This window comes from Podarcis pityusensis (assembly GCF_964106645.2).
Source record: "Podarcis pityusensis genome assembly, chromosome: 11".
NCBI classification, from domain to species: domain Eukaryota; kingdom Metazoa; phylum Chordata; class Lepidosauria; order Squamata; family Lacertidae; genus Podarcis; species Podarcis pityusensis.
The window spans coordinates 482,720-508,642 of record NC_138036.1 but is presented as its reverse complement, the minus strand read 5'-3'; the positions used below and the strand labels follow the sequence as shown (position 1 = coordinate 508,642).

General features: G+C 51.5%; 2 protein-coding genes across 2 annotated transcripts; both read right to left on the bottom strand.

Moving 5' to 3' along the window:
• Positions 1-1,331: 1,331 nt before the first annotated feature.
• On the bottom strand, positions 1,332-9,446 carry LOC308458710 (B-cell differentiation antigen CD72-like). The gene is made up of 7 exons (XM_080973621.1): positions 9,131-9,446; positions 8,950-9,039; positions 7,872-7,961; positions 6,602-7,030; positions 5,231-5,406; positions 4,124-4,203; positions 1,332-2,667 (listed from the first exon to the last, which is right to left on the bottom strand). The coding sequence occupies exons 1-7, from the start codon at positions 9,198-9,200 to the stop codon at positions 2,523-2,525; spliced, it is 1,080 nt and encodes a 359-aa protein (XP_080829747.1). The 5' UTR covers positions 9,201-9,446; the 3' UTR covers positions 1,332-2,522.
• A 3,253-nt stretch (positions 9,447-12,699) lies between these two features.
• LOC308458707 (B-cell differentiation antigen CD72-like) lies at positions 12,700-18,795 on the bottom strand. Its single transcript, XM_080973617.1, has 6 exons — positions 18,395-18,795; positions 18,011-18,100; positions 16,807-17,109; positions 15,777-15,946; positions 14,762-14,844; positions 12,700-13,935 (listed from the first exon to the last, which is right to left on the bottom strand). Exons 1-6 carry the CDS (start codon positions 18,720-18,722, stop codon positions 13,812-13,814), a joined length of 1,098 nt encoding a protein of 365 aa, XP_080829743.1. The 5' UTR covers positions 18,723-18,795; the 3' UTR covers positions 12,700-13,811.
• Positions 18,796-25,923: the final 7,128 nt, after the last annotated feature.

The window sequence follows — 25,923 nt, the reverse complement described above, 5'->3', positions numbered from 1 at the left end:
AACCGATCAGAGGGCCAGATTAGGCCCCCGACTTTGGCCATGCCTGTTCTACAGGATCCAACCGTTTCCTTTCTGAGTCAGGCATTATTCCCTCCCTTTTGATCCCAAGCTGTTACATCAGGTAAGCTTATCAGGATTGTGTCATACAATGTTTCGTGGGTCTTTCTACATGGTTCCTTATTGCCTTCAGGATTATTTCAAATTGTTCCTAATTTCTCTTAATTGTTATACTTATTGATAGTCATTTGATACATTTTGATCCCTTTTGGGCCCAGTTTTGTAGGAAAGCGGCAGGGAAATGAATGGAAATCTCGCCCCCCCCCCATTGTATATGGCTTGGCATAGGTTTGCCGCCGTTCCCTAGACAGTCGGTGCTTATGGCTCACGAGGCCACTGAGAATTCCAGGAGCCTCCGACAGGCTCAAAGCAGGTCTGCAGCTCATAGGCTTACAATTGCAGGTTAACATTGGGTCTGGAACACAGAATTCTTATTTTTATTTTTTGAAATTTTTATTCATTTTTCATTTTCATTCATTACATACATCTCGAATTCTTAACGTTTACTATATATTCGTCCCTCCCTCCCCTCCAAGACTTCCCCCAACTTGCATTTCTGGTTTGTTTCTATTTTCATCCACTTTGCTATCTCTCAACAGAAAAGGTTATTAATAACATAACATCAAACCTATAAAGATAAAAATAAAATTAACTGGAAATGGAACACAAAAATGGAAATGGAACACAGAAATCTAGTCCCCATCCTTCCCCCTCAATGAGTTCTGCAAGGGGGCAACACTGAGGATGAGCAGAGGAGGAGGAGGAGGAAGCTAACAGCCAGGACCACCCCCTTGGGCAGGCCGGTGGGGAGTTGGGGGGAGACGGAGGTTGGTGGGGCATGGGAATGTAGAGTGGGAATCTAGCCCAGCCGCTGCAATGCAGGAACCACAGCTCAAGAATCCCTGGCAGACGGCCACCCAACCCCTCCTTGACCACTTCCAATGAAGGAGAGTCCACCAGCTTCCAAGGGCAGGGGTGCCAACTTGAATAAAATATTGTAGGGGCCCAGGTAAGCCCCACCCCACACGATCGATCACATAATGCAGTGCACACACAGCATTTGAATGGAGATGCCCATCAGCTTTGTGGGAGCCCAGCCCCCTCAAATAACCCCCTAGGAGTTGTCCCCTATGTCCAAAGGAGTCTGTTCAACTGCTGAATGGCTCTTATTGTTCTTCCCAATATGGCTGGAATACCTAAACTCCCCATTTAGGGACTAAGAATCCCCCACGTCCGATATTGGTCAGAGAAGAAGGAGCTAAGGCAGGATCCAGTGAAAGCAAGGCAGATCTTTACTATTCTGTTGCAACAACCGTACTCACCTTCCTTGGTAGGTGGTGAGGACCCAGAACAAAGGTGTGCAGGAACTTTTAAAAGCTTTAGAAATTGCCCAGCCCCTTAGCCAAGGACCACTCAAAAAGGATCAAACTAAGAGGGGGTCTACAACAGAAATTTGAATCTGTGGCTTTTCTCCTGTCTGTGAAGATATCCAATAATTGTGTGCTGATTGTCCTATCTGACCAGTCTGGCCAATTCTTTTGAAATAATATATACTCTATTTCCTGAATCCCATTCACCAATTTTCTTCTTTGGCGACCCCTCATAGCTGAGTAAGATTGTCTTCCATGAACAGGGTCTTAACAGTGAGTCTGTAAGTGATTGTAGAGGCCAATTCTGGATCCACATGTCCTTCCACAGCGGGAACATTGGTTTCTGGGCGGGAGTGGATCACGGTGAAGGTTTGCCAAACGTACCTTCCTCTTAGCATGTTTCTCCTGAATTCAAGCGTCTTCAAAGCACATGACACCTTTGACAAAGACTGTTCTCCAATTGGAGAGCTCACAGGCCAGTGTTTCCCAGTTGTCGGTGTTTGTACAGAAGATGCTCTGTTGACAGGTCCCCTCTGCTTAACAGATATTTGCCAGACTGGTTTTGCAGAGGGGTAAGCTCCCGCATTTCAAGCAGTTTACAGTAGTTTATTTATTTACAGGATTTACACCGAAAAAGAACAATCTGGAAAGTCATTTCCCCCTCCCCAATATACTTCTTGTTTTTGCAGAGAAAGATTTCAGGTCATTTAAGAGGGACGCGGGTGGCGCTGTGGGTTAAACCACAGAGCCTAGGGCTTGCCGATCAGAAGGTTGGTGGTTCGAATCCCCATGACGGGGTGAGCTCCCGTTGCTCAGTCCCTGCTCCGGACAACCTAGCAGTTTGAAAGCACCTCAAAGTGCAAGTAGATAAATAGGTACCGCTCCGGCGGGAAGGTAAACGGTGTTTCCGTGCACTGCTCTGGTTTGCCAGAAGCGGCTTAGTCATGCTGGCCACATGACCCAGAAGCTGTACGCCGGCTCCCTTGGTCAATAAGGCGAGATGAGTGCCGCAACCCCAGAGTCGGTCACGACTGGACCTAATGGTCAGGGGTCCCTTTACCTTTACCTTTAAGAGAGTCCGCACATAATCTGGCCCTACTGAGCTCTCAAAGGGTATGGATATCGAGCTTTCTTCTCGCAGATAAATCTCTTTACATTCCAACAGTAACACTGTTCCAGGGCTCCTTGGTTCATTTGAATGCAGTAGCCTGTCTCACTACAAGTCCCAATATGTTCAGTTCTAGAAAGACAAAGATGACAGTCAAGGCAAGAAGGCCCAATCCCTCCTCGCCATTCATTGTTATCTCAGTTCTCCCAGCCACCCCAAAATGAGTCTCTGTGGAGCTGCCCACATTTGCACCAGCCACAATTTTGCAGAATCTGAATTGTCAGTGGTGGTTATAACAGCCGGACATGGCCAGTTTAGGAGGAGCCTGTTGGGGGGGGGGGAATCCAGATCAGTCCAGAGCAGCAAAGTATTGCTCTGCAAAGGTTTCTAGGCTTCAGTTCCCATCATCCCTGTCCATTTCCCCTGCTGACTGAGGATGATGGGAGCTGAAGACCAGCAGCCTTTGCAGGGACCCACATGGCCTGTGCCAGATGTAGACGTGACGTCATGTGACATCATGAAGCAGGTATGGGGCAGGTATAAACTGTTTGCTGTGCTAAACAGATCTTTGAAAGGGGATTCTGAAGATGTGTGCAGCCAACAAAAGGACATCCTGTGACATCAGGAGACAGGGATGGGTACTGGTAAAACCTAGCCTGTGAGCAGGTGGGGAGAAAACGATCCAGTCCATCAGTCCCCCCACCCCAGTCGCCATGAAGCCTCTGGGAGTTTGGGGCTGAGGTGTCGTCAGCGTGCAGGTGGCAAACAGTTCTCCCTTCCCTTTTCCATCTTCCAATTCTAGGTAAGCAGTGGAAACTCGGAAACCCGAGAAGCCATTTTGGGATGCATGAGGGCAAACAAGCCCACTCTGGCCCTCAGGGCTCTCCTCAGGCCCCAGCCAGTCCCCGAGCTTTTCTGCCCGGCTGGAATATGTCCTTGACCTCTGACCATGCCTCTTGCTTGCCAGGATGTGCGGAGAAGTCTGACTTTTGCATGGCTTGATGTTGCCCCCTGTACTACAAGGGGAAGTGTCATAGCTGTGACTCTGTCCATCTTGCCTCTGGCCATGCCCACCCCCATTGACAGGTGGCCCCCAAGAAGGTTCCCCATGGGGAAAATAACTCTCAGGCCGCAAAAGCTTCCCCACTGCTGCTGCTCAGTGTGGCTCTCCTGAAGATTGATATCGGGTAGCAGAGCTTGAAATGAGCCATTTGTGACAGTGAAGACATGTTGCTGCTCCTCAGTGGAGGACATTAAGCTTAAGCAACCAGCGGTTTGGCTCTCCATGGTCTCATCCAGACCTTCTAGAGTCTGCACCTTCCTAGTCCATGTCTGAGCACCTTTCTTTTTTGCCCTGCCACTTTCCCCAGGAGAACCGGATCTTCACCCGTGAATCACAGCAAATGTCAATTTGGGTTTTCTGCGGAATTGTTTTCATTGGTAAAGAGTGGGTTTTTGTGAGGCTAAGCCCTACAAGAAGGGGAAAGGCTGCAGATTCCAGGGGGGGCTGTAGGAGGAACTCTGCTCTCTTCAGCCCAAGCAAATCTGATTTAATGGATAGCAAAGGGACCATCTCTCTTCCACTCACCCTTCATAGCCCGTACCATCAACCCATTTCCAGGATTTTGATTGCCAGTCTTTTTCAAGTCCAATCCAGTATTGAGTTTTCTAAGAAAAAGAATAAAATGTTCATGGAGAAAGACCTCCTCCCCAATGAGACTTTCCCTTCTCACTTTTTAAGAGGTTCTTATATAAAAGCAATACAGTTAATTAGAGTCTACAGGAAACTAGAGAGTAGCAGGAAAATTTGCTTTTTCTCTAGCTGGCTATGGGGCAACTAGATACTCCAAAATCCGGTGCCCTGGTTGGCTTCCGGCCTATGGTCACCCCAGCACACACCTTGCTCTGGTGCAGAGTCTGGAAGAAGACCCAGGTCCAGAATGCAGAAGATATGAATTGAGGATTAATTCTGTAAAGTGAAATTTAAAACCTTCTATCCCACATGTGTGGGCGAAATAAAAAACGGAAACGGGATGTGAAGCCTTTTTAGCAGAATAAAACACTTAAATTAAGAACTTTGCTTAATTGGTTGCCAACAATTTGATTTAATTAATTTTTATAATGAAATATTTTTAGATTGTGTGATTATTTGATTTTTTGATTATTTGACTGTTGTTAGCCGCCCTGAGCCCGGCTTCGGCTGGGGAGGGCGGGATATAAATAAAATTTATTATTATTATTATTATTAAATGTTTTTGCAGCTTACTGAAGTTTAGGAATAAGGCAGTTATACATTTCTATCCCCTTTTATTTGTGGTCTGCTGACCTTCCCCTTGTTCACATCTGTTTCAGAGACTGAATTACATGTTTTTAGTATTATTATTTTTAAAAACCGTTTACTCACATTTCAGTGCAGGCAGCATTTACAGCAAATATAGTATGCTGATAAATACTTCTAAGCTACAGTAAAATAAAAGTTGGTAGTCTTGGCTCACATGGCTGCGAACCCCACACAGAATGTGCCATGGTACCCCTTCTAGTTCATGGGGGGGGGGTTTGCATCTGCACTGAGAAATCAAGGGGTTATCTGTCCTGGTGGATATGTCTTCATGATCTGCTAGACTCTGGACTTGACTCCCCAGCCCCAGAAGCCCCTTCCTTAAAGTCTGAGGCATTTGCACCCCAAAGGTATTACCTTATCAATGAATGTGGCATCCCATAGTTCTTTTGCACTCCAGGGCTTCAAAACAAGCAGCTGAGATGATTTCCTCTTGCAGTCTTCCTGGCTTTTCTGCCAACTCTTCATTTCCCTTGAAGGTGAAATCCACAGGCATTTCCACCTGAACAACTTCCATCCTTGGGGACAGCAAGCTGGAGAAGGCAAGGGAAAGTCAAGGGAAGATGTTCAGCTGAAAGCCACCTGGTCTCAGGCTGCCTTAGGATGGGACCCACTCTGGTGGGGCCCTGTCTGTCTCCAGTCAATGGGCTGAGAATCTATGAGATGAAGAGGGGGTGTCGTGGGTGACGTGGATAATGGTGCCCACACCAAAGAGAAGTGAGTCTCAGGCTGGATGGGGGAGGGGACACTTTTCACATGTATTCCCAGACAGAGCCAGGGCTTTGGCAGGTGGGCAAGGAGTGTCAGGGCCCCTGCCATGGAGTCTGCAGGTGCTCCTCTGTAGGTGGGCAGCAGGCTGTGCCATCATAGACATAGTGCCGCCTGCACAGGAATCCAGTGGAGAGACTGGAGCAGGGGGTCCTGGCCTCCATAGGACCTGCCTCTCTCCATGTGAAGGTGGGGGTGGGGTCTGCAGGAAGTGCTTTGGCTGGCGTGGCACTTGGGGGCAAAGGCCAGTGTGCTGTGCCAGAGGCAAGGGCTCCTTGCTGACCGGGCTCCTAAGCCGGCTGGCCCAGACCCTTCCCAGCTGCTGTTCCTCCTTTCATCAGCTGTCTGAATCCTGCCCTGCCCAGCAACCAGGAAATACTTGTGTATTTTATTTGTATTTCTATTTATTTGTTTCATAAATAAATAAATACACTAAATCTATTGAGTGTGTATTAAATGTGTATTTAATTATATATATTTAATTAAACATATTACAGTCGTACCTTGGAAGTCAAACAGAATCTGTTCCGTTCGACTTCCAAAACGTTCGGAAAGCAAAGCTTGGCTTCTAATTGGCTGCAGGAAGCTTCTGCAGCCAATTGGAAACTGTGTAAGCCATGTTGGACGTTTGGTTTCTGAAAAACGTTCAAAAACCAGAACACTCACTTCTGAGTTTCGATCGTTTGGGAGCCGATTTGTTCGGGAGTCAAGGCGTTAGAGATCCAAAGTACAACTGTAATTGTGTACATTAAAAAATATTGATTATATTGTGAATACTTTAATATACAGTATGGAAATCTAATTCAGTGTGTACTCTTGCAGCCCACGTGCTCTGAGAGGTTGGGCCACCCTGCCCTGTATGATCCCAATCCTCTTCCACCACCTGAGAGGCAGGTGATAGAATACGGTGCGCAGGGAGCCTGCCCAGCCAGCCTCCTGATCTGAATGCAACAGACATACCCTTCTGTTGGCAAGTTATACCTCGTTCCAGTTTTCCCCTCATCTCCTCCAACTGCTGCTGAGCGGTCTCCTTCTCCTCCTGCAGCCTTGCTTTGTCCTCTTGCTGCTGCTCTTTCTCCTGTTCCAGCTCTTCCTTATCCCGTTGTAGCTCCTCCTTCTCCTGCTGCAGCTTCTCCTTCTCCTGCTGCAGCTTCTCCTTCTCCAGCTGCGTGAGCATCAGGCTCTGGTTGGCTTGCCTCAGCTGCTCCTGCGTCCGGTTCTCGGCAGCCAGGCAGCTCCGGAGGGTCCCGTTGGTGGAGTGGAGCTCCTCCTGGGCCTCTTCCAGCTGGGCCTGGGTCTGGGCCAGGCTGCCCTCCTGGGAGCCCATTCTCCGTTCCAGGGCACTGCCATCTTCCTTCGCCTGCTGCAGCTGCCGTGAGACCTGCCAGTCTGCAGAGCAGAAGCAGGGGCAACATGAGAGGAGGGGGAGGAGGAAGAGGAGGAGGAAGAGGAGGGAGCTTCAGGTGCCAGGCAGGCAGCGTGGCAGAGGGGAGCCAGGCTCCACTGCAGGAGCCCAAAGGCAGGCTGCTCAGAGAGATACAAAGGGGGGGGGTATACATCAGGGGAGTTTTGAGTTATGGTGTTGGAGGAGACTCTGGAGAGTCCCATGGACTGCAAGAAGATCAAACCGATCCATTCTGAAGGAAATCAGCCCTGAGTGCTCACTGGAAGGACAGATCCTGAAGCTGAGGCTCCAAGACTTTGGCCACCTCATGAGAAGAGAAGACTCCCTGGAAAAGACCCTGATGTTGGGAAAGATGGAGGGCACAAGGAGAAGGGGATGAGATGGTGGGGCCGTGGTCTCGAGGCTACCAACATGAGGAGGGCAGTGGAAGACAGGAGGGCCTGGCGTGCTCTGGTCCAGGGGGTCACAAAGAGGCGGACACAACTAAACGACTCAACAACAACAACAACAACAACACATCCGAGGAGACAGTGAGGTACTCTCCTGATGTGAAGCTCCAGCTCCCCTTGAACCTGACCACTGACCATGCAGGTTGGGACTGGTGGGAACTGGAGTTTAACACTACCTGGAGGGCACCAGGCAGACCCTCTCTGAGCCCAAGCTCCAGGGTAAGCTCTGCATCAAATGCCTGCAACACTTATTATATTTTATTTATTAAATTTATATGCTGCCCTTTATCCAAAGATCTCAGGGTGGTTCACAGACATTTCCCCCCTCCCCATTTATCAGGTCAATGGGCTTGGGCAGGGGGCACCCGCTACTCACATCGGACCCCCAGTCCTATGGCGGTGGAAAGAAGGAAGAGGCAGACGGCCAACAATGCCAGGATGGCGTACCAGGTCCGATGGTCTGACTCTGCAAGAGAAACTCAGTGGGGTCAGTTTGGGGTTCCTGTGGGATGGGGTCAACCCTCAAAGGAAGCCTGATCCTGGAGGGAGGGCTGTGTGGAGACAGGGAGCTGAAGGCAGCCCCAATTCCCTGTCAGGCCCAAGCTTCTCTGCTGCAATCGTGGCCGATCTCATTTGTGGGGAAGGAGCAGGCTCCTTTGGGGTCCTCTCTCCTCTTGTTTGGCGGGGGGCCCTCTCCTGCAGAGCCCAAACACCCCAAGCCACTGCCCCAAGTCAGACTGGTGGAATGGCTGCGGAAACCCCAAGATTCCCCCCAGATTTATATTCTGCATAGTTGAAAAGGGTCCAGCGATAATTTGAGTAAAAAGTTCATGAAATTAAAGCCTCTTTGGGAGCCCTTCTTAAGTCTGAAAATCTGGAGGTACAAAATCTCAGGATGAAAAACATTCTAAACACAGAAGTCTCCTTTCTGGAAGGCCCTGAACAGTAAAGACTCCCCTTAAACAGCCTAGGAATTTCCCCAGCCCTAGAACTGCCTGGTTTGTTGGTGATCATTATGCTCATTAAGGGCTGTAAGTTTTACTCACTGAGTGCCAACCAGCTTTCCAAAAGGAAAAACCAGGACACACCAAAAGTTGTTGAACTTTTTTTTAGGAAGACCCCAAACCTGTTGAGTTCTGCTTTTAACTATGAATCATTATGGCAACTCTCATTTGAAAAGACCACTGTAAACAGTTAAAACCATTGGCAAGGATGCAATGACACTTATAATGTGAAATGAACTTTGGAAACTATGAATATGCAACAGATAGATAACAGAAAAAGATGCAAAAAAAGAAAACATTTTCTTTGGAAATGGAAGCCATGGAGGGAGGGGAGGAAGTGCGAAGGTTCAAAAGAACCTTTTCATTTTATGTTTTGAAATGGTTAATGTTATAATGTATAAATTTATGTAAGACCAATATATATATAAAAAGGACGTGGCTGACACTCACCTTTCGTGCCCTCGGTGGGGGTGGGAGTCCTCTTCTCCTGGCAGGGGGGGGCCTGGACGTTCTCATAGGTCAGCTCTCCCTCACTGGGGTCTGGAAGAGGAGCCAAGGGGTGAGTCACGGAGGGGGGGGAACCTGGAGGGGGACCCTGGTGAGGGGATTGGGGCCAGTCGGCTCTGTGTACCTTTCTCCTGGCTCTTCTCCGGAGGGGTCCTCACGAAGCGCAGGTCAGCGTAGGTCACACCCTGTGACATCCTGGGGGGGGGGGTCCTGTCTCACCTGGACTAGTGGCTACGGGAGAGGCTGGGCTGGGGGGGAGCTCCTGGGCTCTCTGCAGAAAAAAGAGGAAAGTGGTGGCAAATTAAAGAAAGTGAAATGTGAGAGACTTCCTGCAGTGTATGAAAGTAAAAGTCCTACCTTCCCCCTCCCCTGCAATCTCCTCAAGGGACCCAGGCCAGCTGCGTGGCCCCCTCGGCGCACCGCAGCGCATCAGAGCATGGCTTCCTCTTTCCCCTTTGCTCCTTCTCGTAATCGGGCAAGTCAGCGTCACAGGCCGGCCGAAGGGGCTTCCCCTGCAGGGCATGTTGTCCCGTCAGCAGAACCTGGACACACACACACACACCCCGCTGCCCCCCTGCGGATCCAGGCCCTCCCCCTCCCGGCCCAGTGAATTAGTCTGAGGCCCAGAGATGAATCATAGAATCATAGACTTGTAGGCTTGGGAGGGAGCCCAAGGATCATCTAGTCTGACCCCCAGCAATGCAGGCACCACAGCCACCCAGCTTCTGTTTAAAAACCTCCTTTTCTGCCATTGGAACCCATTGCTTCGGGTCCCCCCCCCCTCCCGGGGCAGCAGGAAACAAGCTTGTTCCCTCTTCCATGTGACAGCCCTTGAGATATTTGAGGATGGCTCTCCTCTCTCCTCTCAGTCTCCTCTTTTCCAGGCTAAGCATCCCCAGCTCCCTCAACCATTCCTCATCAGGCTTGGCTTCCAGACCCGTGATCCTCTTGGTTGCCTCCTCTGCACACCTTCCAGCTTGTCCTTATTCCCCTTAAACTGGGATGCCCAAGACTGCAGGCGGGGTCTCACCAAGGCAGGAGACAGCGGTACTGTTACTTCGATCAGGACACAAGACTTCTGTGGATGTGGCCGAGTGTAGCATTAGCCTTTCCCCCTCTTCTGCTGCTGCTTCATCCTACTGTTGAGGTGCTAGGGAAGGGGTGGGGGACGTATCCTGCTCCTTCTGGGGTAGTTTGGCCACCTTTGGTCCCCACCCTGCACTCTGCTCTCGCCTGTGGCTCCTAGAAGCTGGCAGCAGGTGGCAGTGGCCACACCCCACGAACGGCTTCAAGCAGCCAGCTAAACAAGGCGAGGGAGGCTTGTTAGAATTCCTGCTCCGTGATTGCAGTCATGGGATTGTTGTCTTTCACATGACTGTGTATGTTTTGACTCCACTGAGTGGGAAGTGACGGAGACAGGATGTTTGTGTTACTGTGTTCCTTGAAGTGGGACTATTGTCCTTTGTTCTTTCTCTTTGCAGTCTGATGCTAGAGAGAGAGGGAGCCATGTTGCAGTGCTCCGTGTGGGTTTATATGCAAATAAAGTAGATTAGCCAAAATGCTGAGTTGCTGAGGTCTGTCACACGAAATGCACAAACTCCGTGGATCCCTAAGTGTGCCGGTGTCAGTTGGCATCGGTCGCTGTGATGTTCGGGCAGAAGAAAGCTTTTGAAGCTCCCGAACAAAAGACCAAGAGGGAGAGAACATGCCAGTTGGGCATGTGTCTCTGCCAGGGTCTTACTCGAGTGTAGGCCAAACTCCTAACAGAGCCGATGGGTCTCCAACCCATGAGGAGTTAGGGACTTACTGGATTCTTGTCTCATTACACATGCTAAAGCTATATTGGGTCATTTGCATACTATCCCTTGCTTTTTCCTGTAGGACTAATTGCAGTCGTTAACAGTCGTCCACAGGTTGACCATACCCACTGAGTCAATCACCCATCTCCCACTACCCTTCTGAGAAAAACCCCACCCCACCCTCCCACTATATATAAGGGTCTGGTGACTTCTGTTTCAATGTGTCTCAAGAAGTGTGCATGCACACGAAAGCTTAGACCCAGAAAAAACTTAGTTGGTCTCTAAGGTGCTACTGGACAATTTTTTAATTTATTTTGACTGCGTGAGACCAACATGGATGCCACCTGAATCTCCCGGCATGTGAAGACAGGGTCTGGAAATTGAGCGGCCAAGACCCAGAGGGGGTCCAAAGGTCAAGAAGGCGATTTCTACCTGTGCTGAAGAGGGCAGTGAGGGGCAGGTGGGGCTGGTCCATCTGGGAGAAGGAAGACTCTGATCCTAAACCTCGGCTGCCTTGCAGGACACCTTCGGGAGAAGAAAGGCTAACCCTACACAAATCTGGAGTGGAGTCCCTAAGATGGTTGGCTGGCGCCTGGTACGCCTCTTTCTGGCAACGCCTGCAGCCCAGCTGCTGCCCAGCATCCTGCTCTGCCTTCCTCTGGACCACGTCAGTGAGGTGAGAGAGAAGTCTGGTTGTCTGGGCAGCCCAGGACCCCCAGACCCACCAGCCAGGCTTGCGCCCCAGAGGGGTCACTTTGCTGCTGCTGCTGCTGCTACTGCTAATGCAGAGGTTTGCCTTCGCCCCCAGCGGCACACTCCACTGTCTCTCAAGGCAGAATCACACTGGTGACTCATGCCAAGCTTGTGGCCTGATAAACCCCTCCATCCTCATGTGGTTTCTAGAGAATGTAGAGATCAGGTGGGATTGCTATGAGGAATTATGAAAAATATGGAGCAAGCCATTTGTGTCAGCACTGAAAGCATTGCGTTGACTGGCTTTGAGCCATTTTGATCTGATTTCTGACCAACCCACGCCTCTGCATCTCTGTCCTGTTTCTCTGCCTGACAGGCACCTATCAGCATCCTAAATACACAGGCCAGTTGTTCATCAGGCATCCTGGGTCATCAAGACAGAAGGCAGCCTGCATGTAGTTTAATCTTTAGGTAGATCTTAAGGGCCAGAAAGAGAGTTCACAAGGAGATGGTAAATACTGTTTACTCCTGTTTATGATCTGCGGGGTTTTCCTAAAAGCATTCCTCCTTGATTCCTCTTTTATTTACTCTGAACTACAGATGCATACACAAGTAGGAAATAGGTTATTTGTAGTTAAAAGAATTTCTTCTGATTTAACTTTGTCCCACGTGGGGTTTTTGAAATGCTCAGAGGAAATCTGATTGGTTCTTACGAACACTGTGTAAAAAGTTCTTTTGTGAAAAAAACGACCTGGGCCGAGGGGTGGACGGGATTATTATTGGCACCTCCTCCCAGAGTCTTGCTGGTCAAGCCTCTGTGTGTATTTTATTAATCAGAGTCCAGTCTTCCTTTGCTTTGGGAACGCTACAGGCATGGCACCAGTGGAAGTAGAGATGAGCCTTTGAAATAGTAGCCTTAAATCAGTCATGTTCATTAATTTCAGTGGGTCTACTCTAAGTTGAATACCACTCTATTATAGTTCAATGTTGCATAAAGCATCAAGCATGTCCTGCCCTGGACTCCAGCAAATGGATGTCACTGGGGAGCCCCAAATTCCGATTGTGTGTGTGTGTGTGTGAGAGAGAGAGAGAGGGGGGGGGTGGGGGGGTTGTGTCTATTGATTTGTTATAGTATTTGTCCAAGGAGAGGGACCAGCCATGAGCTCACACTCAGTTCCAATCTTATGTTTATTATTACTATTATTAGTATTGGTATTATTAACAAGAGTATAATCTTCATAATTATAAATAAAATTTGTTATACGGTTGCCTGAAAGTAACAGTTTCCTGAGTGGTCTTACAAAGCAGCAGCAACAAACCATAATACAATATCAGAAACACAAAATGCAATAATTTGAAGAATGAAAGGAAAGAAAAAGAACAAGACTTTCCTGCGAGTAGAGAGAGAATAAAGCCATTTGCAGCTCACCATAAACCACCCTTTCCTTTCGTTCCAGATCCAATACAGTGGTACCTCGGGTTAAGAACTGAATTCGTTCCAGAGGTCCCTTCTCAACCTGAAACTGTTCTTAACCTGAAGCACCACTTTAGCTAATGGGGCCTCCCGCTGCTGCCGTGCGATTTCTGTTCTCATCCTGAAGCAAAGTTAGCGGAGTCTGTAACCTGAAGCGTCTGTAACCTGAGGTCCCACTGCAAATGGCTTTGGCAGTGGCCCTCTAGAGGCTGTGTCACCTTGGAAATGTTCCCCTGACCCTCCGGCCTTGGGGAGGGAGAGGAGAGGAGACCCCTCTCTGAAGGGAACCATTCGGAGCCTGACACTGGAAGGCACAGCTTCCCAAACTGGTCTTGTTGGTGACACACTTTTTAGACATGCATCATTTTGCAACACAGTAATTCATATTTACTAGCAAACCGGAAGGTGTGTATCCACAGCAGGACCAGAAGAGGAATGACCGCTGGGAGGAGCAAAGAGAGAAGGAACGCCCTGGTGCATCTGCAGCAGCACAACCGGGCACCTTCCTCTGCCCCAACTGCAACAAAACATGTCTCTCCCTTATCGGTGTCTACAGCCACAGCTGCTGCTGCTTCTTCTTCTTTGGCGATGCCAACACAGTTGGGAACTGTAGCTCTGTGAAGGGGGTCTCTCCACACCCCTAACAAACTATGGTTCGCAGGATTCGTGGATGGGGAAACCATGGCTGTTACAAGTAGCACAAGACGCACATTCAGTGTATGTAGTAGAAAAGTTAGGCCTGAGGGCAGGAAGGGGGTTCATTGCTGGGAAAGAGAAGGCTTTGCCTGTCGGGGGTCTTTGGACATATTTTGACCTTACTGAGCTCACACTGGCTGTGGTTACTGAGCCTTCTTCTCGCAGATGTATCTGATTCTTTTTGAACAGTCACACCATTGCAGGGCTCCGTTGCTCATTTGAGCGCACTTGCTGCTAGAACTGCTACAAGTCCCAATATTTTTAGCTCTAGAAAGACAAAGATGACAATCAAGGAAAAAAGCCTCAATCCCTCCTCACCATTTATCGTTATCTGAGTTTCTGGGCTTCAGCTCTCCCACCAACCCTGTCCATCATTCATGCTGACTGAGGATGATGGAAGTCCAGCCCAAAAAAGCTCACCTGAGGTCACTGTAACGTCAGCAGATGGGTGGGGAGGTGGGGGGGGGCAGCAGTCAAATTTGGCCTAATCCGGCCCCTCAGCCAGATCCACTCTCACACGCTCTGCCCAGTTTACATGCTAGATCAGGGCAAGGGGGGGGGGATCTAGCCCGGCTTCCTGGTCTCACAGTGGCCCATCGGACACCCCCAACGGGACGCTCCAAAGCAAGGCTCCCCTCATGTCCTTTCCAGCCCCTGGAGTTCAGAGACTGTGGAGGCAGAGCAGAGCCTTCAGGGTCACTTGGACTGATTTCGTATCTGAATTATTGCTTTGCTCCCAAATTCTTGTCCTGGAAAGGTTTTGTTCTGAATAGGCTGGGCACACTTTGGGGGGGAAAATAAGACTTTCCAGAAAACCTCAAAAATGGCTCAGTTTCTCCTGGGAAACCAATGGAAACAATTCCACAGAAAGCCCAGTTTTGCCCAGTGAGCAAATGTCAGCCTGGGTTTTCTGCAGAATTGTTTCCATTGGTAAAGTGAGTGTTTCTGTGGGGATGAGCCCTAAAAGAAGGGGAAAGGCTGCAGGCAGCAGATTCCGGGGGGGGGGGGGGGCTGACGGGAGGAACTCTGCTCTGTTCAGCCCAAGCAAATCTGACTTGATGGGTGGCAAAGGGACAGTCTCTCTTCCACTTACCGTTCAAACTCCGTACCATCAACCCATTTCCAAGGGTCCCAGATTTTCCAAGTTTTACTAAGTCCAATCCAGTAATGAGTTCTCTAGGAGAAAGAATAAAATATTAACAGGGAAAGACCTCCTTCCCAATGGATCTCTCCTTCCTCCCTTTTTACTCCGAGAGGTAACATCGGAAAACAGCAAAGTTCCACAATTTCCCCGGTCCAACTCCAGAATCCTCCACAACACCCCTTCCCAGCTCTGTGTCTGGGACTGGAGAGTTGGCTGATCTTATCTCCAGCCAAGGTCTACTGTTGCATCTCTGAGCCCCAATCTCTGAGCGGTGTGAGATCCCAAGGGTTTCAGGCGCTCACCTGGGCTTTGTGTCTCCTTTTGGAAATGAGGCTCAGAGGAGACTGTGGTGTCTTTATGACATATGATCTATTTGCAGTGCACATTTATGCAACCTGAGCCTGTGATGGAGGGGTTCACAGCATCAACACCCCCAAAGTGTCTTCTTTCTCACCACAGTTGCCTTGGATTCCATCCTGCTCGGCCTCTCTGACTTTCTCTGAAGTTAGAGGAGTCTAGCACTCCTGAACTCATGACAAAACATTCCCTGGTCAGTATACAAAGTCTCCCAAATATATACCTCCCCTTCCCCCAGAAGTTCAAAAGTATGACATCTACATCCTCCTGGGCTTCTTGTGGCTTGAGAACACACAAAATTCAGTGAGGAAGGCCCACTGGAGGTAATGTATATGGAGCAAAAATGCTCACAGCTTCTTCAGGAGCAGATCCTGTGCACATTCTCCTTCACAATCTACATAGGGGGTTAGAGTGACCCACTGAATCCCCACCAGTTCTATGGTGTTTCTTTGGCAAGTGCACTGAGAAATCAAGGGGTTATCTCTTTCCCCTTGCTCCCTCTCCTGGTGGATATTTCTTCCTGATCTGTTAGACTCTGGACTTGACTCCCCAGCCCCAGCAGCCCCCTTCCTTAAAGTCTGAGGCATTTGCACCCCAAAGGTATTACCTTATCAATGAATGTGGCACCCCATAGCTGTTTTTCACTCCAGGGCTTTAAAACAAGAAGCTGAGATGATTCACTCTTGCAGGCTTCCTGGCTTTCCTCCCAAGTCTTCATTTCCTGTGAAATCCACAGGCATTTCGACCTGAAGAGATTCCATCCACGGGGACAACAGCCTAAAGAAGACAAGAGAAGGTCGAAGGAAGGCGTTGGGCTGAAAGCCACGTGGTCTCAGGCCAGCTTAGGGTGGGACCCACTCCAGTGGGACACAGATCTGTCCCCATCCATGGGCTGAGAGTCTATGAGGGAGAGAGGGTGTATGTTCCCAATCCAGAGACAAGGACCTTCTGAAAAGCACCTGTGTTGGGCCCAGTTCAGACCGCGTGGCAGACCATGTCAGCCGCTGAGCAGAGACTGATAGGATGGACCTGAGTGCAGGCAGATGCACACAAGAAAAGTTGCCCAGTTGCCACATTCTTTCCACCTGTGTGGATGACGTGAATCATGTCCACACAGGATGGGCTATGGGGACAGGTAAAAGGTAAAAGACCCCTGGACGGTGAGGTCCAGTCAAAGGCCACTATGGTGTTGAATCAAATCATCTTGCTTCTCAGGCCGAGGGAGCCAACGTTTGTCCACAGACAGCTTTCTGGGTCATGTAGCCACCATGACTAAACCACTTCTGGTGCAACAGAACACCATGATGGAAACCAGAGCGCATGGAAACGCCATTTACCTTCCCACCACAGTGGTACCGATTTATCTACTTGCACTGGGGTGCATTTGTACTGCTAGGTTGGCAGGAGCTGGGACAAAACAATGGGAGCTCACCCCGTTGGGGGATTCGAACCCTAACCCTAATTATTATTATTATTATTATTATTATTATTATTATTATTATTAATACCCCGCTCATCTGGCTGGATTTCCCCAGCCACTCTGGGCAACTCCCAATCCAATATTAAAAACACAATACAGCATTCAGCATTCAGCATTCAACATTGCCAGCCTCCTGAGCAGAGTGCAACAGGCATACCAATGTTTTGGCAAGATTTGGTGTCCTCTATACTCTTCATGGTCTGGTCCAGCTGCTGCTGCAGCTTCTCCTTCTCCTGCAGCGTGAGCATCAGGCTCTGGTTGGCTTGCCTCAGCTGCTCCTGCGTCCGGTTCCCGGCAGCCCGGCAGCTCCGGAGGGTCCCGTTGGTGGAGTGGAGCTCCTCCTGGGCCTCTTCCAGCTGGGCCTGGGTCTGGGCCAGGCTGCCCTCCTGGGAGCCCATTCTCCGTTCCAGGGCACTGCCATCTTCCTTCGCCTGCTGCAGCTGCCGTGAGACCTGCCAGTCTGCAGAGCACAAGCAGGGGCAACATGAGAGGAAGAGGAGGAGGAGGGGGAGGGATGTTCAGGCAGTGTGGCAGAGGGGAGCCAGCCTCTGTTGGATGGGGGGGGGCACACAGGCAGCCTTAGCCCATCGGAGCTGCTGCTCAGAGATATGGAAACCCAGGCTATGCATGTCTTACGTATTATACAAATGCTTCCCACATCGGGGGAGACAATGAGGTGCGCTCCCAATGTTGTGGGGCTCCAGCTCCCCTTGACCCTGATCACTGGTCATGCTGGCCAGGGCTTATGGGAACTGGAGTCAATAATAATATTTTTTTAGTTACACCCTGCCCATCTGGCTAGGTTTTCCCAGCCACTCTGGGTAGCTCCCAACAAAATACAGTGGTACCTCAGGTTACGTATGCTTCAGTTTACGGACTCTGCTAAGCCAGAAATAGTACCTCGGGTTAAGAACTTTGCTTCAGGATGAGAACAGAAATCATGCTCTGGCGGCGTGGCGGTAGCAGGAGGCCCCATTAGCTAAAGTGGTGCTTCAGGTTAAGAACAGTTTCAGGTTAAGAACAGACATCCAGAATGAATTAAGTACTTAACCCGAGGTACCACTGTATTAGAAGCCCAGTAAAACATCAAACATTAAACACTTCCCTAAAGAGAGCTGCCTTCAGATGTCTTGCCAAAGTCAGATAGTTGTTTATTTCCTTGACATCTGATGGGAGGGCGTTCCACAGGGCAGGTGCCACCACCGAGAAGGCCCTCTGCCTGGAGGGTGCCAGGCTGTCTGTCTCTGAGCCCAGGCTCCAGGGAAAGCTCTGCATCAAATGCCTGCAACACCCAAGGGTGCTCTCCCCCCTCCCCCATTTATCAGCTCAATGGGCTTGGGCAGGGGGCACCCGCTACTCACATCGGACCCCCAGTCCTATGGTGGCGGTGAGAAGGAAGAGGCAGGTGGCCAACAATGCCAGGATGGCGTACCAAGACCGACGGTCTGACTCTGGAAGAGAAACTCAGTGGGGTCAGTTTGGGGTTCCTGTGGGATGGGGTCAACCCTCAAAGGAAGCCTGATCCTGGAGGGAGGGCTGTGTGGAGACAGGGAGCTGAAGGCAGCCCCAATTCCCTGTCAGGCCCAAGCTTCTCTGCTGCAATCGTGGCCAATCTCATTTGTGGGGAAGGAACAGACTGGCCCCTCCTCTGCAGAGACAAGTAATGGGCCAAAATGCCCCCAAATCCTCCTCCTCCTCATGGCAGGTGGAGGATCCAGGTGGGTTAAGACCTGGCTGGCACTCACCTTTTGTTCCCTCTGTGGCAGTGGGATTCCTTTCCCCCTGGCAGGGGGGTCCCTGGACATTCTCATAGGTCAGCTCTCCCTCTCCGGGGTCTGGAAGAGGAGCCACTTGGCTCCATGTACCTTTCTCCTGGCTCCTCTCCGGAGGGGTCTTCACGAACCGCAGGTCAGCGTAGGTCACATCCTGTGCCATCCTGGGGTGGGGGGAGGCCCTGCTGTGCCTGAACTGAGGGCAAAGGGAGAGGCCTGGCTGGCTGGGAGCTCCTGGGCTGTCTGAAGAAAAGATGAAATTGATGGCAAGCGAAAGAAACTGAAATCTGATAGGGTCCATCAACTAACCACGAGCACCAGACTTCCTACAGCGCATGGTGTCTCGTCTATTTGGCATGCAAAGTCAAGCCCGTCAAGGGACCCAAGGCATGCACAGCCGAGCAGCAGAGTGTTGCAGAAAACTTGAGGCTTCCTCTTTCTCAGCTGCTTCCTCCCCCAACTTGGTTGCATTTGTTGGTGGTGCTTTTGTACAGAGCGATATTTCAAGCCCTGGGCATCTGTCAGGGGTGCTTTGGGTGCAATTCCTGCATTGTAGGGGCTGGACTACATGATTCTTGGGGTCCCTTCCAATTCTGGAATTCTATGTTTCCTATGATAGTAGCTATATGGTATTATTATTAATTCAACTTATTAGGGTGTGATTAACTTGGCTGGGAAACAGGGAAATGTAAAGATCTCTTTTGTTACACTTGATGGGTGTTTGGTAGAGGGCAAGGAGAATCATGGGGCAGGGTCCAGGATGCTCAGATTACGGCCACCAGACCTGCCCTTACATGATGTAACCATGATGTAGTTTTGGGGGCTGTAACATGGGAATTAGCAGCTAATAAAAGTTTGGGTTCTCTTTTGTTGGGGGCTTCCATCTTGTTCCACCTGGTGGCAGGTGGGAGTCCTGGCGCGACCGCCTTCAATCAAGACCAAGCCTCCTGGCTGCTCTTTTGCTCTGGTATTCCTGGCTGATGTCCTTGTTTTTTGTCCAAGGGAGCCCTCAGATTTCTCCATTAACAAAAGGAACTTAAAAAATTGAAGGCAACATGTGGCATGAGTTTTTTAAATAACCGAAATGGTTATACCTGCAGTCCATCCCCCATCAAAGGCTTGACCACTTATGGAATGGATGCTGCCCCCCCCCCCAGACATATAGTCCCCTGCAAGCACTAGGGAAGGGAAATGTTGTTGACCTCCCCCTCGAGTGTTTGTTTTCCTTCCCTTTTTCACTTTCTCTCATTCCTGCCCCCCCCCCTTCTTCCATCCTGGAACCCAAGGCGATGCAGATGTGGCTCCCAGGCAGGTGCTGCCAGAAACAAATCTGAAAATAAGAAGAGCCTGCAGCTGGATCAGGCCAACGCCCCATCCTGGCCAGCATCCTGCCCCCCCCCCCGTGGCCAACCAGATGCCTCTTACGGGAAACCCGCAAGCAGGATTTGAGCACAAGAGAATATCCCCTTCCTATGGCTTCCAGCAACTGGGATTTGGAAGCGCTGCTGCCCCCAGCTGTGACCATTGTGGCCAGGATCCATGGACAGAGCCCTCTCCCCCTCCAGGGATTCATCTCATCCTCTTCTAAAGCCGCCCAATTTGGTAGCCATCTCTGCCTCCTGGGGGTTCCACACTTTAACTGCGCTGCGTGAAGACGGTCTTTCTCTTGTCTGTCCTGAACCTTCCCACATTCACCTTCATTGGAGGTCCATCAAGTCTAGCGCCAGCGCTTCGTTTCAGAAAGGTGGTTGCCTCTTTTGCCTTCAGACACACACCACCCTATGACCAAAACATCCCCTAACTCCACCTGCAGGGGAAGATTGTGAGATGCCAACGGGTGGAGTGATCCTGAGTGCAAAAACTGCATGGCGGATAAGCTAAAGTTACCAGATTTTTTCCAATGAATCTGGGGACACTTTAACTAACTAACTAACTAACTAACTAACTAACTAACTAACTAACTACACATTCGGGATGTTGATGCTGCAGCGATGGCGGTGGCAGAGGGGCAGCCTCCTCCTTGACCTCAACCGCCACGTTTCCCCTTCCTCTGAGGCTTCTATCTCCTTTCTCCACGAGCCTGGCCAGCCCCTGAGTTGTTGATTCTTCGGTGGTGGTGGTGGGGAAGCGGTGTGCGGTGGGTCAGGCATGGAAGGGGAGAAGGAGGGCTGAGAGTGGCAGCAGAGGGGAGGCTCAGGCAGCGCAATGCCTCCCTTTCCATCGGAGCAGCCCCAATCCCATTCCTACTTGCGTGCAAGCAGGAGGGGTGGGGATCTCTCAGCTGGGAAGGGAGGCTTCCCGTTGCCTAACTGAGAGACCCCTGCCGCCTCCTGCTTGCATGCTGTTATGTACTGAGTTGAATAGGATCCAAACTGTAGCAGTCTGATTGGTCCTAGAACAATAGGATCCAAAAGGCAGCAGTCTGATTGGTCCTAGAACAATAGGATTCAGAATGCAGCAGTCTGATTGGTCCTAGAACAATGCAGCAGTATGATTGGTTGGCAGGAACCACCCAATCCTGCTCCAGATAGAAGTGAATCCACAACCTGATTGGCTTACAGTAGAATTCCAGAATTAGCCAATCATGTGCAGCCCATTGTGTAAATAATGTATATAAAGCAGATACTGTGAGGGGACATTTATTCATTCCTCCTCACCACTATGAGCTGAATAAAGAGCATGAAATCACTTTGCGACTCTGAGTATATTTCACTGGCGACGAGGATGGGATCCCGCTGAGCTGACTGCCACACACAGCACCGCAGCACCGCCAACTGCCGCACCGCTGCCTCGCACCGTGTATCCAGGCTTCAGCTCCGGGGCACAAGGAACTCAGAATGGCAGCCAACAGCAGCTTCTCGCCATTCAACCCAGCATCTGGAGACTGGGAAGCGTACGCCTCCCGTTTCACCTTCCTCCTAGAAGCCAAAGGGGTCACCGACGAAGAAGACGCCAAGAAGAGGGCGATATTCTTAAGCGTCTGCGGAGAGGAGACGTTTGAAATCGCCCGGGCTCTCCTTGCGCCTGAAGACGTCGCTACTGTTCCATACAAAACAATAATGGAACAGCTGAAGGGGCACTTTTCGCCGCAGCCCTCAGTGGTGGCTCGTCGAAATGCCTTCTACGCAAAGCGGCAAGCCCCTGGGGAAACCATAACTGGGTTTGTGACCTCTCTCCGCCAAGCCGCCCGGTTCTGCAACTTCTCAGAGCTGGAGAACATGCTTCGTGACCGCCTCGTCGGTGGCCTGAAGGATGAGAAGCTGCAACGACGCCTCTACGCTAAGAAGGACCTAACGTTCCAGGTCGCTCTGGAGGAGGCCCTGGCAACAGAAGCTGCCGAGAGGTCGACCCAAGAGGCACGGCCGAGCCTGCCATCCCAACCGAGGGTCCACCATGAAGACCTCACCGACGACTCAGGATCCGACAGGGAGGAGGTGCACCGAGTACAGCAGCGCACTCAAGCAGCGCACAGACCACAGCTGCCTCGACGAGAAGGAGGGAACTGCGCAAGCTGCGGGGAGAGTCACGAGAGGAGGACCTGCCGTTTCCGCAACGCAGAGTGCAGGCAGTGCAGAAAATCGGGACACATCGCCCGGGTGTGTCGGGCTCGGCCCACCCGACACCAGGCATCAGATGACCAATCCAAGAGCCCCAGGTCCCGGGGCCCAACGCACCAAGGCAACTCGACGGAGCTCACGGACTTCCAGGTATACCAGTTGCCCCACCCCAACGTAGAGAAAATTTATGTAGAGGTACAGATAGAGGGGGCCCCATGCCGCATGGAGCTTGACACGGGTTCAACTCTATCCATAATCTCGGCAAGGACCTTAAGGAAACTGTGTCCCACTGGGGGTCCCAAACTCAGGCCGGCCCCATTCACCCTCCGGGACTTCCAGAAACGTAAGGTCCCCACAATGGGGGTGGGGACCTTCAGGGTGCAATACCGAGGGCGGACGCGGCAACTGGACTTGCTTGTGGTCAAGGGCCCCTACATTAGCTTACTGGGATTGGCATGGTTTGGACCACTGGGGCTAGCTGTCACCGGGGTGAACCACACTAGCTTACAAGTGGACGTGGACGCCATATGCAAGGAATTTCCAGGGGTTTTCGATGGGAAATTGGGACAGTATACGGGCCCCCCCATTGCGCTACAGCTTGACCCCGCAGTACGACCGGTCAGGCTCAAGGCCCGCCGGGTCCCGTTCGCCTTGAAACCCCGTATAGACGAGGAATTGGACCGACTCGTAGAGCAAGGAGTGCTGGAGCCGGTGCCTAATGCTCCCTGGGAAACCCCAATCGTCACACCCGTCAAGCCTAATGGTTCGGTCCGCATCTGCGCAGACTACAAATGTACCATAAACAAGGCCCTCACGGCCCACGCATACCCAGTGCCAGTGGTCAGCCATGTCCTTGCCACCCTGGCTGGGTCGAAAATTTTTGGCAAGCTGGACTTGGCCCAAGCATATCAACAGCTGCCAGTAGATGAGGCCACAGCAGAGGCACAGACGATTGTGACGCACAGAGGAGCGTTCAGGGTAAAGCGGCTGCAATTCGGTGTCAGCGTGGCACCAGGCATATTCCAGAATATAATGGACTCTCTCCTTAAAGGGATTCCTGGCGTCACCCCCTTCTTCGATGATGTGTTGATTGCCGGCCCCACACCAGAGGAGTTTGAGGACCGCCTCCGCACCGTTCTGCACCGTTTCCAGACGGCGGGTCTCAAGGTGAAGCGGGAAAAATGTCTACTAGGAGTGCCTCAGGTGGACTTTCTGGGATTTATGGTGGACGCAGAAGGGGTCCACCCGACTGGGGACAAGGTACGGGCCATTTGTGATGCCCCAGCGCCCAAGAGCAAGACTGAACTTCAGGCCTTCTTGGGACTATTGAACTTTTACCATTCCTTCCTTCCCCACAAGGCGGCGGTAGCGGAGCCCCTACACAGACTCCTGGACAAGCGGGCCCCTTGGGTGTGGGGCCAGCGCCAGGAGGCCGCATTCCAGGCAGTCAAGGACTTGCTTGTCTCAAACTCGGTCTTGGCACACTTCGACGAGAGGCTGCCGGTGGTGCTAGCATGCGACGCCTCACCCTATGGCATTGGAGCTGTCCTGGGGCACCAACTCCCGGATGGAAGAGAGGTACCGGTGGCGTACTTTTCCCAGACACTCAACACAACCGAGCGGAACTACTCGCAAATCGACAAGGAGGGTCTGGCAATCGTAAAGGGAGTAAAAAAATTCCATGATTTCTTGTACGGGCGGCCCTTCACCGTGGTGACTGACCACAAGCCGTTGCTTGGCTTGTTTGCCCCCGAAAAGCAGACCCCCCAAGTGCTGTCTCCTCGCGTCCTCAGGTGGTCAATTTTCCTTGCCAGCTACCAGTATGCACTGATTCACCGACCTGGGAAGGCGATGGGCCATGCGGACGCCCTCAGCAGGCTACCACTACCGGAAACAGGCCCTGACCCAGCACCTGCACAAGAGGTTATGAGCCTGGAGCTGCTTCCCGACCGCCCCATTCAGGCACAAGAAGTTGCACACCATTCCAAGAAAGATAGGGTCATCTCCCGGGTCCTGGACTGGGTGTGGAGGGGATGGCCCAGCAGCAGCCCCGGGCCAGAATTCGCCGGCTACACAACCCGCAAACATGAACTGTCGGCCCACAAGGGGTGCCTGTTATGGGGAAGCAGAGTCGTTGTTCCCCAGCCCCTCTGCAAAAGGGTCCTCACAGCCCTACACGAGACACATCCAGGGGTAGTAAGAATGAAGGCCCTTGCCAGGAGTTATGTGTGGTGGCCGGGGATCGATGGAGAGATAGAGGCCTGGGTCAAACACTGCCAGGCCTGCCAAGAATCCCGCCCAGATCCCCCAAGGGCCCCAGTCCAGTCCTGGGAGTCCGCCCGAGCACCATGGTCACGCCTGCATGTGGATTTCGCTGGCCCCTTTCAGGGGAAAACATTCTTCATAGTGGTGGACTCCTACACCAAATGGCTGGAAGTCGCACTGGTACCGTCCACTTCCACGTCCGCAGCCATCCGGGTACTACGCAGGCTGTTTGCAACCCACGGGCTCCCTGACACTCTCGTCTCAGACAACGGGACTGCATTTACGTCAGGAGAATTCCAAACCTTCACAGCGCAGAACGCCATCCGCCACATCCGTTCGGCGCCGTTCCACCCTGCCACCAATGGCCAAGCAGAACGCATGGTGCGGACCACCAAGGACACCCTTCGCCGCATGACGCAAGGGGACTGGGAGTACCGCCTTGCCACATTCCTTCTAGCACAGCACAGCACCCCCAGCTCAACGACTGGCCGGAGCCCCGCTGAACTACTAATGGGTCGGCGCCTTGCAATCAGATTGGACCGCCTTCACCCCGATAGAGCTCAGGATGAGGTAGTGGTGGGGGAAGGCAGGAACCCCCGGACCTTCGAGGCCCAGGACCCAGTGTACGCAAAGAATTTTGGGGCAGGCCCAGCATGGGTACCCGCCACAATCACCAGGGTCACTGGCCCCGTGTCGTACGAGGTGCTAACGGATGGGGGGCAATGCTGGCGCCGCCACTGCGACCAGATACGGCGACGATTCCCGGGAGAAAACCAGGAGGAGGACAGGTCAGAGGAGTCCCAAGGGAACAGCGGGGCAGTGAGGCCCATAGAGCAGGAGGGGCCAGCAGGAGAGGCAGAATCAGTAAATACAGAGAGGACCCGTGAGGCCGAAAGGACACCGGAACCAGAACCACGACTGAGCGAGCCGGTTGCACCAGACCAAACAGCCGCATCACAGCCAGCATCCTTGGAACACGAGCCAGAACCCGGAGCCCGGACCAGGGAACACCCCAGGCCACAACGCACACGTAGGCCGCCAGCATACCTTGAGGACTATGAATGCGACCTCCCGGGCAGGACTGGAACTTAGAGGGGAGGGGTGTTATGTACTGAGTTGAATAGGATCCAAACTGTAGCAGTCTGATTGGTCCTAGAACAATAGGATCCAAAAGGCAGCAGTCTGATTGGTCCTAGAACAATAGGATTCAGAATGCAGCAGTCTGATTGGTCCTAGAACAATGCAGCAGTATGATTGGTTGGCAGGAACCACCCAATCCTGCTCCAGATAGAAGTGAATCCACAACCTGATTGGCTTACAGTAGAATTCCAGAATTAGCCAATCATGTGCAGCCCATTGTGTAAATAATGTATATAAAGCAGATACTGTGAGGGGACATTTATTCATTCCTCCTCACCACTATGAGCTGAATAAAGAGCATGAAATCACTTTGCGACTCTGAGTATATTTCACATGCAAGCTCTGATAGGCAACGTGCAGCCTCCCTTCCCAGCTGAGAGATCCCTGCCCCACTCCTGCTTGCATGCAAGTAGGAGTTGTGAGGCTGCTCCGATAGGCAGCCTGAAGCCTCCCTTCGCAGCTGAGTTGCTGGGGTCAGGGAAGGTGGAGGCAGCCCGGAAGCTGCGTCTTTGAGCCCCTGCACCACCATCATATGGGGAC